This window comes from Heliconius melpomene, chromosome 19, assembly GCF_056956725.1.
Source record: "Heliconius melpomene rosina isolate 202511_hmr_F chromosome 19, ASM5695672v1, whole genome shotgun sequence".
Taxonomy (NCBI): Eukaryota; Metazoa; Arthropoda; class Insecta; order Lepidoptera; family Nymphalidae; genus Heliconius; species Heliconius melpomene.
In genome coordinates, this window is record NC_140407.1 from 11,481,018 (window position 1) to 11,498,881 (window position 17,864).

Here is a 17,864-nt window from a genome sequence, read left to right on the forward strand (position 1 = left end):
TTTGACAAGTTTTATATATTGCTTAGCTTGGTAAGGTTAGAAAAAGAAAAAAAAACACTAGAGCAAAAAAAAAAGTATAAATACCCGTCCCCTGGCGTCCCCCACGGCAAGGCCGCGGCCGGTGCGCGCGGCCGCCACGGCCGTGACGGAGGCGGGGCACGCGTTGTCGCGCCGCTCGTACGCCGTGTGCATGGTTAGCTTGCCGCGCAGCACCAGCCGCCGCACCCACGTCGCGCCCGTGTCTGTCCACGCATCAACATTAACTTCATTATCTCAAAATGATATTAATTTAAGGCCGTCGTGGCGCAGGTCCACAAGGGTGCGATAGCAAACGCGACAGTTATGGAATCGATATTTTAATTTCTTCGTTCTGGTAATAAGGCCCGCGCCACGCCACTCAACGCCAATACGATGCCTCGAGAAATTCGACAGAAAGTGGGGAACGGAGGCTCTTAACATGAGGTTCCCTCTGCCTACCCTGTTATGAGCGTGAAACTGTTTATGATTATTATTATTATATTGATAAAACGAATATCAGTCTGTATTTAGATTAAATTTAAAAATGCACTTTATACGCAAAATACAGAGAAACCCCTTATATTTTCCTATGATAAATATAAATTATATTACTCCATATTAATAATTAATGTTTTTCAGCTTCCTACTGTATCGCGCATATAGCAGGGTATGCAGAGAACTCCATTATATATATATTACCATACAACGCGTACTAAGTGGCGGAACTCACGCTGCACCACATTTTGACTTGTTACCAAGTTAAAAAAAAGATTTTTTCGAGTGGGAATCGAAACCACAACTGTCGCGTTTACAGCAGACAATGCGCCGAACTGTATTTGAATACATCATAATAAATACCAGGATAAGACGTTTCCTTAATAACACCCCGCGATGCAGCAGGCGTGGGCGTGGTAGGGGGTGCGGGGGAAGCGGGCGCCGACAGCACAACGAAGGACTCCGTTAAGCTGGTGTCGGATTTGCTGGGACGAATGCCGCCATCTTGTACGTCCACCGACTGTGCCATTTCTACGGAACTAGGCTCGCTGGAGTCGCCCATGCTTCCACCGCCTATTTTTTTGAAACCATCAATAACAAAATATTTTAAACTGAGGTAGTCATGGCGCAGTCTCTTACTGTAAACGCAATAATTGTGGGTTCGATTCTCACTTGGGGACATTTCCACGCGGCACTAAGTTCTGCAGCTCATCTTAACACTAACCTTTTGCCTACCCTGTTATTTTATTTACCATCTGGTGTTTCTTGTTATCTCACTACAAAGACATGTTATTAAGGTAAATTAACGAGAAACTTGTGAAACATTTTTGACATAAAATTTATATAGATTGAGATATTTAAATAAATCACTGAAGTACTTAACAAAAATTGTAATAAAACTTACTTTTACGATATAACGGATTAGTTTTGGATTTACGTCGTAGAACGACATTGCCTTGCTTCTGCAACTTGCTCCTATGAGTTATATTGTCCTTTTCGTCTTCCAAATCTTTCTCATTATCATACTCCTCCTCTTTAGTTTCTTCGCAAGAGTCTACTTCTTCTTTCCGCTCGTAGTGTTCGTCGGCATCACTGCACGTGTCCTTCTCGTCGTGTCTCCGTGCTGTTTCTTTAGCGCTGGTCGTTTCTCCTGCATCCGACAGTGAACTTTCTGATGCGGACTTTGTTAGACTTCCTGTTAAGTAAATATATTTATAAATGTATTGTTATTTTGATTCACTTTATTCCATATAGCAGTATAGGATAGAGAGAATATAATGTTAGCATTTAAATAAAAACAAATAGTTACCTCCATTGTCTTGTGATAGACTCATCTGCTTCACCAGTTCTTCAACCCGTTTAATAGCTGCCTCTCTTTCGTGTGGCTCTATGTCCTCAGTCTTAACTTGATCTTCTGATTGTATGTCATTTTCAGATTTTATTTCTTCACTATCTTGTGTTGGTAGTGATTTTTCATTTATATTTTCTACATCTATTGAACTTGGAGCTTGATCCTCACTGTCTACTTCCAAGCTTTTTGCTTCATTTTCAACTGTCTTTTCTATGTAGTCGATCGACCACATCTATAAATGATATGACAATAAGTTCAATATATATTATTATTATATCTTATAATTTATCAATTTGTTTATTTAAATGTTATTTCAGTTCTTATTTTAAAATAAAATAATCCTTCGATCAAGGGGTCGAACTAGAAGGGTCATCAAAAAATACACCACAATAATTAAAAAAAATATATGTATCACATAATTAATAGATGGTCTCTTATGCCGCTTACCCTGACCACGCCGTCCGTGGAGCCCGTAATGACGACGTTGAGCGGGTCCCACTCGCGCACCTGGCTGAAGGCCACGCACAGCACCTGCGGCGCGCGCTCACCGCCGCCTGTGTCTACACCGCCCAGCGCCGCACCGTTGATGGACCACACGTGAAGCCAGCTGCCGCTGCATGTTGCGATGTCACCCTGGACATTGTTTTTAACATTTATTAGCCACGTCACGCCTGTGTTTGATTAAATATGAAAATTTTGCATTATACTTTCTGTACAACTATTGGGTGGTGGAATTCAAAGCCGTTTTTTGTCTTCTCGTAGGAACGCGGAAATATTTGTAATTTACTCTATCCTCATCTGAGAACCCAACCTATAATCCTAGACGGCCGTTTTTTGAGAATAATTAACTGGGTACATGTATTTGTATACCTAAGAAACATTTTTATACAACATTTACGTACGCAACATGCGTATCTGATAAATATGTGTGAAACAAAATTATTATTAAACAATTAAAAATCTCATTAGCTATAGTTAATTTTAAATACATAATTCTTGTATATTCTGTTTGTCACGTTACTTCTACTACTCTATCGAGTAGTACTACGTCACGATTTGACAGATTTGGTAAAATTTTGTAAAAATTTTGATTACAATTTTGTCTTAATATTTAATTAGATCCTTGAATGCGCTGAAAACGTAATTAGGTGGTAGATGGTGCAGTCAGTGACTCACAGTGAGGTCGTCGATGGCGAGCGCGGAGACGGGCGGCGGCGGGGCGGCGCACCGGGACGCCGTCAGCTGGCGCACGAGGGCGCCGCGCTCCACGTCCCACACGATGACCTGCCCGTCGCGGCTGCCGCTCACCGCCAGGTTGTAGGCGGCGCTGGCGGCCACGCACGTCACCGCCTCCTCGTGCCCGTACAGGCACGTCTTCACCGCCAGCCTCCGCCGCCGCGCCCAGTACTGCCACACCGTCACCACCTGGACGAGATACACACAACGTAAACTAAGCATAATGCTCAGTTGTAGAGAGCGGTCATAGAGATATATCTATCGATATTTAAATCAAAAAAATACTATTACATAGCTAAATATCCAAGTTCCTCATTATTAAATAATTTCAAAAAAAAGTAAAATACACCAACAACTTACAGTACTAGTACCAGCGGTGACAAGAGTCTTATCATTGAGACAGACGCACGCGACGATCTCGCCGCACGCCTGCGCTACACTCTCGCAGACGAACACTGTTTTGTCATTGTCGTAGTTGCCGATACGCAGCGAGTGGTCCGCGAAGCCCCACGCCACGTACTTGTTATACGCGGGGGGCATTAACACCTTGTTTTGTTCTACTGCAAGTATTGCTTTATCCGTGTAGAGAATTTGTCCCACCGGCCCTTTTACTTCTAAAAACAAAAGCATAGCTTAGTTTATGGATTTGTATCGTCATTTTATTTTGTTTCACACGGTGTCGACATAAGGAACCTAAAGTTAGGAACTTAGCTTCTTAACAGAAGCGAGGTTATAAAAAAAATAATTTCCACGTGTAGGAATGCGACAGCAGCGTCTATTGCAAGAAGCGGTAACACAATGGCCTTTTTCTTTTCTATTTAGATGATTTTTTAATTGTACTTGAAATAAAGGTAAGGTGAAGATTAAGTCTCTAAATGAACTGAATAAAATTAAATCAATTCATTAATATTTACAAAAGTTTAAATTACTTTACCTTTAACTGGTTGTAAAGATGGCCTCAAATTTTCTAAATTATGAAAGAATAGTTTTTCAGGTGGGGTGATACCTTGGGAAGGTATTATATTATTAGGATCTAAAATAGTCGAGCTTCGCTGCGACATTTTTTTACTCGGATGTGCCTTTTTAAACAATTGCTTTGGTATCTGACCGAAGTTATTTATAAATCCTATTGTTGCATTTTTCTTTAACGGATCATCAATGCTAAAAAAATAAAACGTTATTAATAAATATATAGATAATTATATAATCGTAATCTTCGGTTAAATAGAATTAAGAGCACAATTTTTATGAATTATAACTAGTTCAATAAAATAGTTCACACTTACTTATATATATCAACATTGCCTTCGTAAAAGAGATGGTGGAAGACATTACAAGCTTCTACTGCAACTTGCCCCTGCTGCTTGTATCCAAAGACAAGATCTATCCAGTGATGTAGACGATGAGAGACGTAGTCAGATTCTAGAGCGGCGCGATGCATGCGGATGAATTCGCGAGGATCGTCCTTAGCCCACGGCGGTAATACTACGTCGCCGAGCGCTACTCCGGACTGCTTGCAACCTGTACAATTGTTTTTAGTTTATTTTACGTTGTACTTGCATATGACAGGGGTAGGCAGTGTAAGTTGAGAGTTAAGAGTCCAGTGTTAAAATATTCTATTCGACATGCATCGTCTAGACATTTTCGAGACATTGTGTTTTGAGTAAAAAATTAAAATAATTCATACCCCGGGAATCAAGCCCACAACCTCGCGCTTACAGCGGCAGCTTTCGTATTTAATTATATATAACGTAATTGATAGTCAATAGAAGACAAAATTTTCATTTGATAAATTTAAATTATACAAATATTACCATACTATATTCATTTTTGACCCATTATAATGTACAAACCTAGATCAAAGTTATTAGAATTCTCCAGAAATTCAGGTAAATAGAAGAATTCTGGAATGAGTTCTTTCACATCAGCCATATTGTGACGTGAGGCCGAGTTCCATGCTTCTTTGATAGAATGGAACATTCTGGAAAAAACGTCATTGAATATTATGCTTGAATCAAACTATTAGATATTAAAATGTTATTTTATAATCTATATACCTATCTGCGAGGTCGAAATGTCCACCTTGTAGTCTTAAGAAATGTTGCGTAAATGGTTCCATTCTAACAAGATATGAGCAGACAATCATAGCAGAAGAGTAGTGAGTTCCATAGTGATATGGTGGTGTTTCACCATGAGGATCGTCCCATTCCTAATTACAGAAAAGTAATTTCATACTATAGAAATGATGATAAAGATATATGATAGTAATTAATTATAAAACCCATAGAAAAAGATAGCATAGTAAAATATTGTCATATATACTTATACAAGGAAAAATATACCTTGTATCTTTTTCTAAATTGTTCTAGTCTGTCTGAACTTTGAGCTCCCATTGGTTTTGTCAAATCTCGGAACGTAGCAGGGTGTGTCAGGTCTAGTTCTAAAGAATCGTAATCAGCCAAAATCCAGGGGAAGACTGGGTATTGCATGAGATCGTTGTATGAGCGGCCGGCGAGAGTGTTTAGATGCATCAGGTATTGGAAGTTTGATATTTCTCCTCTCTGTACAACAAAACAAAAATAAAGACACTAGATTACCACATATTTATTATGAATGAATTTTGATATAATTAAATAATTTTAACCATTGGGTTTGCCACACAGGAGCTTTCACATCCTACTCGCTTATTCGCTCGTCGCGCTGTCGACCATGCTCGTGGTCAGCGCCGTGAGCCGCACGTACACACACCCACACAAACAGGTCACGTGTCACTCACCAGCCAGCGCTGCGTGACGGAAGTGTCGCCGATGAGCGTGGCGAGCAGGCCGGCGGGCTGCTCCACGGCCACGCCGCGCCGCTGCCCCGCTACCGAGCCCGCCGCGCTGTCTGCCATGCCCGTGGCCAGCGCCGTGAACCGCACGTACACCTTTATGTTAACGTGATAAACATTTAATATTACACTTTTTATTTGCTTATTTTTGTATATTTTTTCTTGTTTTATTACCATAATAATCGTTATTGCCAACATTAAAGTATAAGGTAAATAATATGTAAAAGCTTTAAAGAATCAACATGATACAAATACGATACATGCTTGATGTGGCACCTTAAAATGATCTGCATAAATTCTTCACACATATACATTTATAAATTTTGTATGTAACAACTATAACAATAATTTTCATGTTTTGAACTCGCTGTTGTCGTTGTCAAAGCTAGTTACATTTACATTTCCGAACTCCTCAACCGTGTGACGTCCCATATTATAAACCCATAAATTGTTAAATTATAATTATAATCCCACGATTATTTATGTATATATTATAACTTTAATTCGATGCCATCCACCTCCCTTAATGTGTAAATTTACCTTTCTAACTTTATTTTGCCAGAGTGAGGAAATGTATCTTATTTATTCCCTACAATCGGATCCACAACGATGCATTTAAAGGCAAAAATTGCGCCACGATGATTGTGAAAAGTCCGATATAATACTGTGAGTCTATAGCACAAAAAATTTTTTTACTATATGAAAAACATAAGCCATACCTTGTTTCGCACTTTCCTAGGAAAAGCGAGCAAATAATTTCTTCCATCACTTGAAAATACTTCCAATGCTATTGGTTGCAATAAATATCTTCTTTTATGAACCTCCCTAGAATCAATAATCATTAGTAAGTACTTAATTTCTAATTATATGTATATTAAATTAATATATATAAAATATATAAAAAATAAATAAATGTAACGTAATGTTGAGCCAAATACCTTATATCCTCATATAAAAACTTTGAACACTGACGCTGATTGCTTCTCTGTATACCTTGACTGGGTAGTATAGGTTCATAATCATCAGGACAACTATCTAAGTCCCGTATCTCTCTATTTTTCAGTAAAGTGAATCCATCTATTACATAACAATGTTCACGACCGAATAGCAAAAGACCTTCTGTAGTATCAAGTCCTTGGATCCTTGCACAGCGGAACATGTGAGTTATCTAAGAGTTATATAAAGAAATGTGTTAAACTGTATATGTTTTGGTTCATATAAAAACTAATATACAAAAAAAATACTATGATAAAATGCATTTTCTTTGTGAAAATATAAGTTAAATATATTTTGAAGTATTGCCTTCAGAGTTATTATTTTTAAACCTTCTTTATGATGGGATATTATAACAAAACATTATATAATATGTACCTTTTCGTGGTGTTCCAATAATCTTAAAAGAGTTTGGTTATCAGGTGGTGGTGGTTGTGGTTCATCTTCATCTTCTGCATCTGGGCCATCTTCGTTAGCTATAACAGAGTATAGTTAGAGTATAGTTTCTTATGTATAGCATTGAACCTAGTGTTAAGATAGTCCGTGTCGCGTATTGGTTAGCGGAACGCCGCGTTACTAGTAAAATCTCATTTTGCTAGTCCTTCCCTATCCTACAAGTAATATTATAAGTGTGCAAGTTTTTAAGGATAGACGTTCCAATTATACGCCAAAACTGCTTTGCGAACGGATTTAGATGATGTAGCTTATACATCAGGCTGCATACGCTACAATTTATGTTAAGATTATGTATAATTTGGCTATAAACAAAATCTTTATATAAACTGTAAGTTTAAGTGCGGTTCATCGGTAGTAGTAATATAGACTTACTTTCTGTTGATTGATTGCTGCCACGGCTTACAACTCCACTGCTAACAAGATCGGAAGGAGACCCGTCTTCATTAACCTCATCAATTGATACTTCTTTATTACTGAAACAAGATATAAAAAAATATACAATATTTTTTATAGCTTCACTTACCCCGCACATAGCAGCGTAGACAGAGGTAACCACTACCACTAAGACCACCATAAATACCTCTTATCACCCAAATTTCGAGACATTGAGTGTTTCATAGCTGAACTCAACACTGCGCATGCGCTCTCTTGTTACCAGAGCGAGAAAATCAAAGAACTTAATTCCCCCAAATGGAAATCGAATCTACGATCGTCGCGTTCACAAACAGACAATGTGACGCTACGCCACGAAGGCCACAGAAGAGAAAACATAATAATAACCGTTTATATTTAAGAAACACTAATTTATTTTATAATTATATTCACGTTGATTAATATACCTTGGTATTTCCTCTTCATAAGTCTGAAGTTCAGTAGTTTCAATGCTATCCGTTTCTTCTATGTTAATAGAAGTGCGCCATTGCTGATATACTTTATAGTATTCTTTGCTGTCCCGACTTTGAGCCACTTTATATTTTAATTGTTTCTATATAAAATAAAAATAGGTTTAGATAATCACAAAATTGATAACTTTCTATTCAAACAAACTATTCTTATACCGTTAACATAAATTATACATAATTAAAATAATCATCAACGAATGAACTTTAAAGTATACTGACAGCGTCAGCACGCTCGTGCTCCGGGCGGAACGGGTAGTGCGTGTAGAAGGAGTAGTTGCGGCGCAGCTGCTTGCGCATGCGACACGGCCCCTCGGTGCAGTGCAGAGCCCACTGCAATACACATAAATAATAAGTTCCTATTTCTCTTTTCGTAAGCTATAAATGTCAAGGTATGTGGTAATCAATTTACAAATTTTGTTTGCGTATCCTGCAACGTTTTTTTAAAAAAATCAAATAAGTCATTGTTTCCCCAAATAAGCGACATAATAAAAGAGTTGGATTATTATAGAACAATTTCAAAATAAGGCAGGGTCGCAGAGAATCTAGTGATTAAATATACCTATCTGTACTTTCCAGCTGAATTCCAGACATTGCTAATGAAGTGCCGGAACTTATGGCATGTTTTGTCCTCCAATTGATTAATTCCAGTGGATGTCGAAGCACAGTTTACAGGGTGATAGAAAGGATTTCCACTAATTTCAAGCGATGGTCTGCATACAGTACACAAATGTGAATGAATACCTTGTCGAGCGAGGGCGCGCGCGTAGGCCCCCACAGGCCACGCTCGCGCGTGAGCTCGCGCCACGCGCCCGTCCACTCCGCCTGCACGTAGCGCGTGGTGTGAGCCGCCGTGTGACCCGCCGCCGCCAGTTGCACGCCCCACGCCTGCCTGCATGCACAACAACACCACAAACTGTACACTTGACATACCTTAGGCAATACGCTAATAAATATGTTTATTTTAAAGTTTATTTTCTACTGTTTTATTGCTTACCTAACCAATTGTACATGATCTTGCATATAAGCAAAGACATGTTCCCGAGGCGGATGTGAACGTTGTTTCGCCGAGTCCTCTTTCTTGACTTTAGTGCGCGACGCGAGACGGGTCAGTCCACCCGTCACCTTCTGTATCTTGGATTGAATCTGGTTGTGTAGTTCCCACGGAACGCGGTACACGGCCTATTCAATATAAAGAAACAAGTTTCTGTATTGTTATGATACAAAGATACTGCATTGTTTAATAAATATACAATTAAGGACATTTTTGGAAGGTTCTTTAGAAGTAACAATGACTTTAGTATAGTAGATTGCAAGACAAGCGTTAAAGTCATTAATTCGTAGTCTATTTTAGGAATGGCGCACCTTCCTCTCGGTGTCAATGTAGTGGCCCCACAGGCGGTGCGCGCAGTCGTGCAGCTGGTCGCGCGCGGCAGCGAGGTCGGGAGCGCGCGCATTTGCGGCGGGCGCCACCAGCGTTATCTTGAATACCTCCTCTATGGCCGGCTTCTTGCACGCGTATAGCTCCTCCCACACGCGCCGCGCCGCGCCCGCCATTAGATTACGACCTGTGGCAGATCAATTATGTTTATAAGTCTTACACAGCGTCTGGCAACAAGACAAAGCTCAGCGTTAAATTCCGCCACTATGAGTGGCGGAATTTAACGCCGGAAACGCGGAACAAGACAAGGAGTCTTGAAAATTGGAAAGTTTGTTTCTTAAGAAAATAAAATAACATCAGACATTAAAATATAAAAATAGATGTTATAGATAAATATTTATTAGGAATTATATAGTTCACAATAATAATTATATATAACTATCGTATTAGAGAATTACAAATATTTCATTAATAAAAAGGAGCTTACCTTGATGTGCAGTCAACTTGTCATCTCTGGATTCGAGATCTCCGCTAGGGTTAACATGCCAGGTGGTACGCATGTGAGAGTCTAATGCAATCTTCATGTTAGCGCTAAGTTGAAGTAAACAGTATGTCAAACACCCGATGAATTCCAGTTCGTGGTTTCCCGCTCCAAATATCAATAGCCTGCAAAGTCGTAATAGAATGTTAATTTTGCATTTATATTACTAGTAAAGAGCAAACCGTCGTGTTAAATGAATATTTTTGTAACTTAAAACCAAATAAAAACCAATATCACAATATCATGTGAGTATTTAAAAAGTAGCAAAACCTTACTTTTCGTATATTTTTAGTACTTTGGTGGACAGAAAGTGAGAACGTAATGTCTATTTATTTTTGTTTTAACTTCACGCTGTATCCTGATCCCGCAGATAACAGGATAGGCAGAGGCGACATTGTGTTAAAATACTACCTTCCCTCACGCTTGTGCTTGCGCCACGAATGGCCTCAATTAATAATAAAACAATTATAATTATATATTTTGCAACAACATCTGATTGCAAGCAGTTAATTTCCACTCGGCGAAAAAAAAAAATACAAATCAATATTGATCCATATAAAAAATAGAGAGATAGAGAGGAATTTTATAGTACCTGTTTGTAGTAAGTTTATGCAGAGCTTCAAGTACAGACATCTGGTCTGCAATGGAGTCCGTGGACCGAGATAATAGGAATAATATTGTTCGATTCAAGCAGTGATGCAATCCTTCTAGTGAAATGACAGAAGATTTCTTTTTGGCTTGTGTCACTAGTTTCACCAAGAAATCGAAAACCTACAAAATATGATTAGTTGAAATAAGTATTATTGTATTATAGTATATATTTTTTTGTTGTAATAAAATCAAAATATTACATTTCTGATTTTTTCTGATTTTCTTATTAAACCAAAAACTTAACTGTCACATAGCCAGCTACAGAACTCATAATAAAATCAACAATAAAAGGTCATTAAATATGTAATTTAATTTAATCCAATAAATACAATAGACAATGTGTTTTACTAACTAACAAACGTTATTTATAATGTTAGTTAGTTACATAATATAATAGTTTACCTCGTGTGGATCTCTCGATAATTGTCCTTGCCACAATTTATCTACAAGTCGGGCCGCAAGATAGCACACATTAGATATATTAGATTCTGATCCAAATAGCTCGGTGTTTAAAAGATTTTCCATTATTGTTGTCAACACGTCCGTCTGGTATTCAATTTGTTGTTGACTAGTAGAATTTGCAGGTGATGCGTCCAGTACTAGATCTATCACCTAAAAGAAAATACAAATTAGATAGAAGATAATATAAGAATTCGTGAGTTAGTTGTTGAGGTTGCATCGCGTGCTGTTAGTATTTTTAGAGGAATATTACAATATAGTATAATTTAGGCCCACATTTAAGAAGTAATAGATTTGTACAAAAGACAGACAACAGGAGTCATACGTGTTGCTTCAGAAATCATGTTTTGTGGCTTGTTAGTATAAATTTACGTAGTATACAATGTAACGATCACGTATTTTGTACGCCCTCGTTTACATAGTAATAGATAGTTGAAAAACTAATCTTTTTAAAAGTATATATTTTTAAATAAAGCATTTGAAAGCATAGTTAGTATTAGAATAGATATAAACCAGAGACGTCTTTACGACTTTGGAATAAAGATTTTCAATATTGTATTGAATATTTAGAATACTTAATATAAAATGTTTTTTTCAACATCGTAAAGTGACAGTGGAATATTTATTAAATAGTCGTATATCCGAATATTTACGTAATAAAAATACGATCGTGGAGCGCAGGGGCTACATGGCGTACAAAACACCGAAGACGGTACAGCGTCGGACGCGCTCTAGAACAACATCCATTTACAATAGCTTGTTAGTTTCATATTATCTTAATGAGTTAAGCAAAACATATAGACAGTTAAAATATATTTATTATATTTTGCTTTACTAAGACAAGGTTATTTATAAAACTCAATTTCGTCAAAATTTCGTTTTGTGCATTGTGTTGTTAGTCGAAATCCACAAGACAGCCTTGCCTGCAAGACAGTGGAAAGGACAATAATTAAAAAGTAATTTTTCACCCAAGTTGGTATTGAACCGACTACAGTTTATTAATTATGCTATGAAGATATCATTGTTGATGTTCAAAATAATAAAATACACAATAAATAACTTTAAATGTTATAGAAAGTCGAAGTTACTCGAAGTTACTAATATGTATATTTCGCAAGGCTCAAGCTGAGCTGTGCCTTTGTGAGTGTCTCTAAAAGAAGAGATAGAAAAAAAAACATCTTTGGAGATCAGTAAAAAAAATCAAACATTAAAAGATTAAACAATATTAAAGAATATATATAATTTGTATTAATTATTCTACACCAGATCCATCCATCCAATTTTCACTCTTGTTGTCATGTATCCTTTGAGTTAATAATGAATTGTTTCGTTATATCATGAAGAGTTATGTTCACAATTTATGTTTTACTTTTTTTTACTAATAATGCCAACTTTACCTTTCACTTTTAGTACACAGAACGCGAAAATAAAAATAAGAATTAAAAATGTGACGTTGCTATGGGTACACGAAGTGTAGTACTTACACAAATGCCAAGTTTAGCTTAGACCTCGCGGACTGTACGTCAATAAAAATATTTTAATATAGAAAACACCAAGGGTTGTATAGAATTTTAAATCTTAAGTAAAAATTATGGGGGCGCCATGGCGCAGCGTCTGCAAGAGAGACGGTTTTGGGTTCGATTCTCACTCGCGTAATGAACTATTTTCATTTCCTAACTTTCGTAACGACGCGCGGCGTCGACTTCTGCCACGCAATGTTTCTAAAAATGGGCAGAAAGGGAATAAATAATAATAACACTTACAGGTGCGGCTTTAGCAGATACACTCATAGACAGAGAGTCCAGTACGATGACCCGCAGGAAGTCCATAACGGCGTGCCTCACTGGATGTTGGGTTAGGGACGCCGACGCGTTTGGTATCACCACTTCTTTTTCCGAACCCGGAGTTGAGGCCCCTGAGCTATCGCCGCTTTCACATATTGCTAAAATGATGGAGTAATTTTGTATAATACGAGTTGTTTTTCACAGCAGGGTAGGCAGAGGGAATATATTATATGCATATTGACACTCCATTGTCCATTTTCCACCGGATTCAGGCATTGTGTGTCGACGTGGAAATCGAACCCTCAACACGTCGCGTTTACTTCTCCTTTTGTGCTCCTGCACCACGACTGGCCCTCAACGGGTTATGTATTTTTATCTTTTTCCCCCAAGTGGGAATCAAACCCACGACCGTCGGTCGACAGTTTAAAAGAAATATGATTTTGTCAAAGCCATAGTTCATTTTTATTACAGACAAGTATGACAAAAAAATGTTCAATGAAATATTACTTAAAAACTTACGCATATGTATATCGTCTGTATTATTTGGTGGAAATAGAGTTGAAGCCAATGCTGTCAACACTTCTGCACTCATCATCAATGTCACAAAATCTGGTAGTGTGTTGTAAAACGAAAACAGCACCTGTAACAAACGTGAGATTTAACGAAAGAGTTTAGTTACCAGACTGAGTTGAGTTTGAGTTGTGAGAGTTTGCACCACCCAACAACAATAAGCAATACAGAGGTAAGGATTCAGAGGAAATTAGGGAATAGAAGTGTCCTAATGGGGAACGGAGTGTCTTAACACTAGGTCCCCTCTGCCTATCCTACTCTGTAGGGGATACAGCGTGAAGCGTGAAAAAAAACAAACTACCTGCCATATTCAATTAAGCTACACGAAAATTCCACGAAGACAGCTTCTAGTGCCGTACTACTACCTACCTGGACAATAGCAACGGGATGGTCCGCCAGCCAGTCGGGCGCGGTAGCATCATGCACGAGCGCGCGCGCCGCCGCCAGCAAGATGACGGCAGGCTCGGCGCTGAGCGTGACGCGCGCAGCGAGCGCGGCGGTCGACTGGCGCGCTGGCGCGCCACCCCACGCCGCAGCCCACACGCGCTCCACGGACAGCGCGCGCTCGCCCGCCGCCGCCGCCGCGGGTTGTCCCAACGCCAGCGCGAACAGTAGGTAGTACAGCTCCGGGATTTGCAGGTGGCACAGCGACAGCCTGGATTAAGACATATTCTATTTATAATCTCTTGTATTGTAATTAATTTAATTTGCTTTTCGCATTTTTCAAAAAATTTGCGTGTGTTACTTTAATCAGAGATCTGCTAAAATCAATTTAATATGTTTTAAAGTAAATAATTCAAAAATTATTTAAATAACATTAACATTCAGATAGAAAAATGTCATATATATTTTTCTAATCGTAACGCGGCCCGAGCGAGTGCATTTTGGAAACCGACCAACCGTTTTGAACAGTGAGCCAGCTGAGTTGTGTAAAACAGTGGGAATAGCAGCCCGCCTGCGATTTCGCTTATTTCAAATGGTGTATTTAATGTTATTTAAGTGAATTATCATGTTAGTAACAGACACTTCAATTTGTTGTATACCAAGCGAGCGGCGTGAAGCCGGGCGTGTAGAGAAGCGGCGCGTGCAGGTGCGAGTGGGAGTGCACGGCCGCCGTGAGCACCACGCCCGCCTGCTGCGACGCCACCAGCTCCGTGTGCCGCAGCCACCCCCCGTTGCTGGCACCCTCGCGGAACCTGACACCATTGTTTTTATTAGCCTCATGCTGTATCTCGTATTCCCGCTGGGTTAACTTATGTTAAGATTGAGTGCGTTCCCACTTTACGGGAGAGTTTCATCTTTAAATCTTTTAAATTATTTTATATAAAATTAATAATTCATGTAAAATTTTGATGTAATGTGACATCTCCATGTATAAATATTTAAATATTTAAAAAGATAAAGTAGATTTTACTTTTATATTCCATGTAAACAAGCTGTGCACTACCATTCACGTACTAAAATAAGATGTTGAATTTACATCTTACCTTTGCATTATAGCCGATTGCTGCCCCTGCCCAGAACACATGACCACTAATATCTTCATGGCCAACAATACTGTACTAGGGTGAACGTTCTCTTGCATGAAACAGAGCAGCCAGTCCATTCCGAGCACCCTGGAGATTTCTTCACTGACTACATTGCTTTCTAGGTTCCTCGTCATCATCAGAAGACAATGTATGAAATTTAAGCATTTGTTTCTCAATATGATAACATGATCTCCGTCAGACTCTTTATCAAATTCGTTATCCTTGATAACAACGCCTTGCTCCGATTGAGAAGGAAGTGGGAGTGTATAAGCCAAAAATTGACCTAAGCACAGAAGATCGCTGGGTCGAGGCTGGCCACCTAATAGATTAGCCAATAACTGAATAAGAACATTCTTTGTGCTTGGGTTTTTTATATCATTAACAATGTGTAGTAATTTAGGCACCAATTGTAGTTCTCTCATTGTGCGCAAGTTGTGCGTTCTGTGCGCAGTCTCTGTAGCCAGTTCGAATAAATGTTCGAGTAACGATTTAATTAATCCACCTGGTGCATTCAACCATACTTCTAGATCACATATTAGGTCCTAAAATCATACATGTGTTAAATGACATTTTAATAATAAGAAATGCATAATTTAAACATTTCAAATACTTACTTGGAATGCTGTCAAATTTGGAATTGAAGAAGTTTCTTTCTGACTATCTACTGTACCAACAAGGCCAAATATTAAATGCAAAATATGAGAGTTGAGCAGTTGTTTTTTCCTCTTCAAAAGCATCGCCAGTGTTTGATAACCTTTTCGCCTATCCATTTCTGCTTGAGCTGCCTTGTTCGAACGAACCACACACACTAGAGCTTTTACTCCCGCGTATAAACATTCTACATCTTGAGCCATTGCAATCAGTCCTAATAACACGGAACATCCGCCTACTGTATCGATCTGGAAAAAAAAATATTATAAAAGGAGTCCTTAAGTTAAGTTAAGTCTTAAGTCCTTAGTTATTTTAGTCCAAAAATAAAAATAAATAGAAACACTATGTCTGAATCAACAAGTGTTTGAGTGAGTGAAGAAAAGTAGAAAACAGATTATATTAATACTAGGTACATAGCTATAACTAGTTCAAACCTGGGAAAAGAGTATAAATAACAAATGCGATATATATATAATATCAAACTTACCATAATAGCTGCTGGTTTTGGACAAAATACTCTCACTCCCAGGTACCCTACGACCGTTCCGCCCAAACATCTAGCTGGACCCATCAGATGGCCTGCAGAATTGTGCAATATCCGTATTGGGGTCGCATTTTCATGCGAAGACATTCCGAGTTGCTTTGCTATGGCTTTATTATCATTTTTGCTATACACTTTGCGTATCTTAGCAAGTGTCAATTGTGACAACGCTCGTGCGTTAATTCCAAATACGACTTTCTCTTCAGGTATTAGAGGTGCCAATGGCTCTTGGTTTAGACCAGGTGGAAGAGGAGCTTGTAACGTTCCCACATAATGTGGTCCAAGCTGATAAATAACGAATATTGTTTGCGGAGACAATACCTGCAATTAAATTGTTATAAATATTTATTTTTCAAGGAGTTTGTTCTATAATTTTATCACTTACAAAGGCTTATCAAACGGAAATTTGTTTTGTGTTATCTGTTGTACCATATACTATCTAAATATTAAACTTTTTAATTAATTAACCATAAATTCTAGGCTACTCAGAACGCTAGACAGTGTCTAAATGAGACGGTTGTGAGATTCATTCCCACTTGGACTAAAATGTAGTATTTTATTTTTTCGCGATCTAATAAGCAAAGCGGCGTTGAACACTCAACACGCATTGTCCCAAATTCCTTGATACTAGTTTCTCTCTGCCTTCCTTGTTATAAAAGTAAACACAATGCAACTGACATCTTCTAACAAGAGGGCGGGCCCCTGCCGCCACACGAGGCGCGAGTAGCGACGCCACTGTGGCGGCGTGCCGATGACGCAGTAGACGCTGGACGCACCCGACAGCGTGGCCGCGCCGCCGCCCGGGTTCGCGCTTACGTAGTGCAGCTTGCCCGAGTGCATGTGCTGACCTGGGACACACATATAGTATGTATACATTATTTTGGGCATTTATTTTATATTTTTTTTATAGTTTGATCTTAAGTTAATAAATATATAGCATAAAGAACATCGAGACTATCGTAAAATTATTATATTAGGCATAATCTTGAAAATTGTATATAATTACCGTCTAAATATAGCGAAAATGACGAATTTTTTAACACTGCTCTATTGAATAACAATGCAAGGTGGTGCCATTGTCCCTCGTGCTGTAAGTCCGGACACCAAACGCGCGCGCCGCAATCACCGGCGCCGTCCGGCTCCCATTCACCTACATCTTTAAGAATATATCAGTTTACATTTTTGTTAAACATTTACATTTTTGTTCAATATTTAAATTAAATTTAATCTAAGGTATGTATGTATGGTCTACCGCATACACCATTTGAAAGTAAATGCAATGATTGTGGGTACGATTTTCATTCCGACAATCAATTGTTTTCATTTTTCTTTTTATTGTAGATAGGCAAGCATTTGTTCGCTATCTCACCTGGTGGTAAGTGACGATGCGAACGAAGGTGGAGCATGCTTGCCTAGATAGTGCCTATTCACTCGTTCTTTAAGGAGGGCCAGGTTATACATTTCGGGGAACAGTTTAGC

At 38.5% G+C, this 17,864-nt stretch overlaps 1 protein-coding gene across 5 annotated transcripts in view; it reads right to left on the reverse strand.

Moving 5' to 3' along the window:
• bchs (WD repeat and FYVE domain containing 3 bchs) overlaps nucleotides 1–17,864 on the reverse strand; it is a 34,837-nt gene that overhangs the window by 4,064 nt on the left and 12,909 nt on the right. For 2 of the 5 annotated variants that reach the window (XM_085203850.1, XM_085203849.1), the window contains 35 exons: nucleotides 17,392–17,541; nucleotides 17,064–17,233; nucleotides 16,332–16,706; nucleotides 15,808–16,092; nucleotides 15,152–15,735; nucleotides 14,708–14,860; nucleotides 14,034–14,319; nucleotides 13,614–13,734; nucleotides 13,074–13,252; nucleotides 11,964–12,041; nucleotides 11,254–11,463; nucleotides 10,793–10,971; nucleotides 10,147–10,325; nucleotides 9,644–9,846; nucleotides 9,276–9,460; nucleotides 9,023–9,170; nucleotides 8,501–8,611; nucleotides 8,219–8,364; nucleotides 7,752–7,852; nucleotides 7,302–7,399; nucleotides 6,869–7,098; nucleotides 6,650–6,755; nucleotides 5,877–6,026; nucleotides 5,443–5,661; nucleotides 5,158–5,309; nucleotides 4,954–5,081; nucleotides 4,387–4,621; nucleotides 4,035–4,261; nucleotides 3,461–3,714; nucleotides 3,041–3,289; nucleotides 2,312–2,497; nucleotides 1,823–2,096; nucleotides 1,418–1,708; nucleotides 877–1,086; nucleotides 85–242 (listed from right to left, as the gene is read on the reverse strand). In XM_085203850.1, coding sequence (XP_085059976.1) covers nucleotides 85–242; nucleotides 877–1,086; nucleotides 1,418–1,708; nucleotides 1,823–2,096; nucleotides 2,312–2,497; nucleotides 3,041–3,289; nucleotides 3,461–3,714; nucleotides 4,035–4,261; nucleotides 4,387–4,621; nucleotides 4,954–5,081; nucleotides 5,158–5,309; nucleotides 5,443–5,661; nucleotides 5,877–6,026; nucleotides 6,650–6,755; nucleotides 6,869–7,098; nucleotides 7,302–7,399; nucleotides 7,752–7,852; nucleotides 8,219–8,364; nucleotides 8,501–8,611; nucleotides 9,023–9,170; nucleotides 9,276–9,460; nucleotides 9,644–9,846; nucleotides 10,147–10,325; nucleotides 10,793–10,971; nucleotides 11,254–11,463; nucleotides 11,964–12,041; nucleotides 13,074–13,252; nucleotides 13,614–13,734; nucleotides 14,034–14,319; nucleotides 14,708–14,860; nucleotides 15,152–15,735; nucleotides 15,808–16,092; nucleotides 16,332–16,706; nucleotides 17,064–17,233; nucleotides 17,392–17,541 — 7,010 coding nt within the window. The remainder of the gene's footprint in view (nucleotides 1–84; nucleotides 243–876; nucleotides 1,087–1,417; nucleotides 1,709–1,822; nucleotides 2,097–2,311; nucleotides 2,498–3,040; nucleotides 3,290–3,460; nucleotides 3,715–4,034; nucleotides 4,262–4,386; nucleotides 4,622–4,953; nucleotides 5,082–5,157; nucleotides 5,310–5,442; nucleotides 5,662–5,876; nucleotides 6,027–6,649; nucleotides 6,756–6,868; nucleotides 7,099–7,301; nucleotides 7,400–7,751; nucleotides 7,853–8,218; nucleotides 8,365–8,500; nucleotides 8,612–9,022; nucleotides 9,171–9,275; nucleotides 9,461–9,643; nucleotides 9,847–10,146; nucleotides 10,326–10,792; nucleotides 10,972–11,253; nucleotides 11,464–11,963; nucleotides 12,042–13,073; nucleotides 13,253–13,613; nucleotides 13,735–14,033; nucleotides 14,320–14,707; nucleotides 14,861–15,151; nucleotides 15,736–15,807; nucleotides 16,093–16,331; nucleotides 16,707–17,063; nucleotides 17,234–17,391; nucleotides 17,542–17,864) is intronic. The other 3 variants (XM_085203853.1, XM_085203851.1, XM_085203852.1) reach the window with 2 other exon arrangements.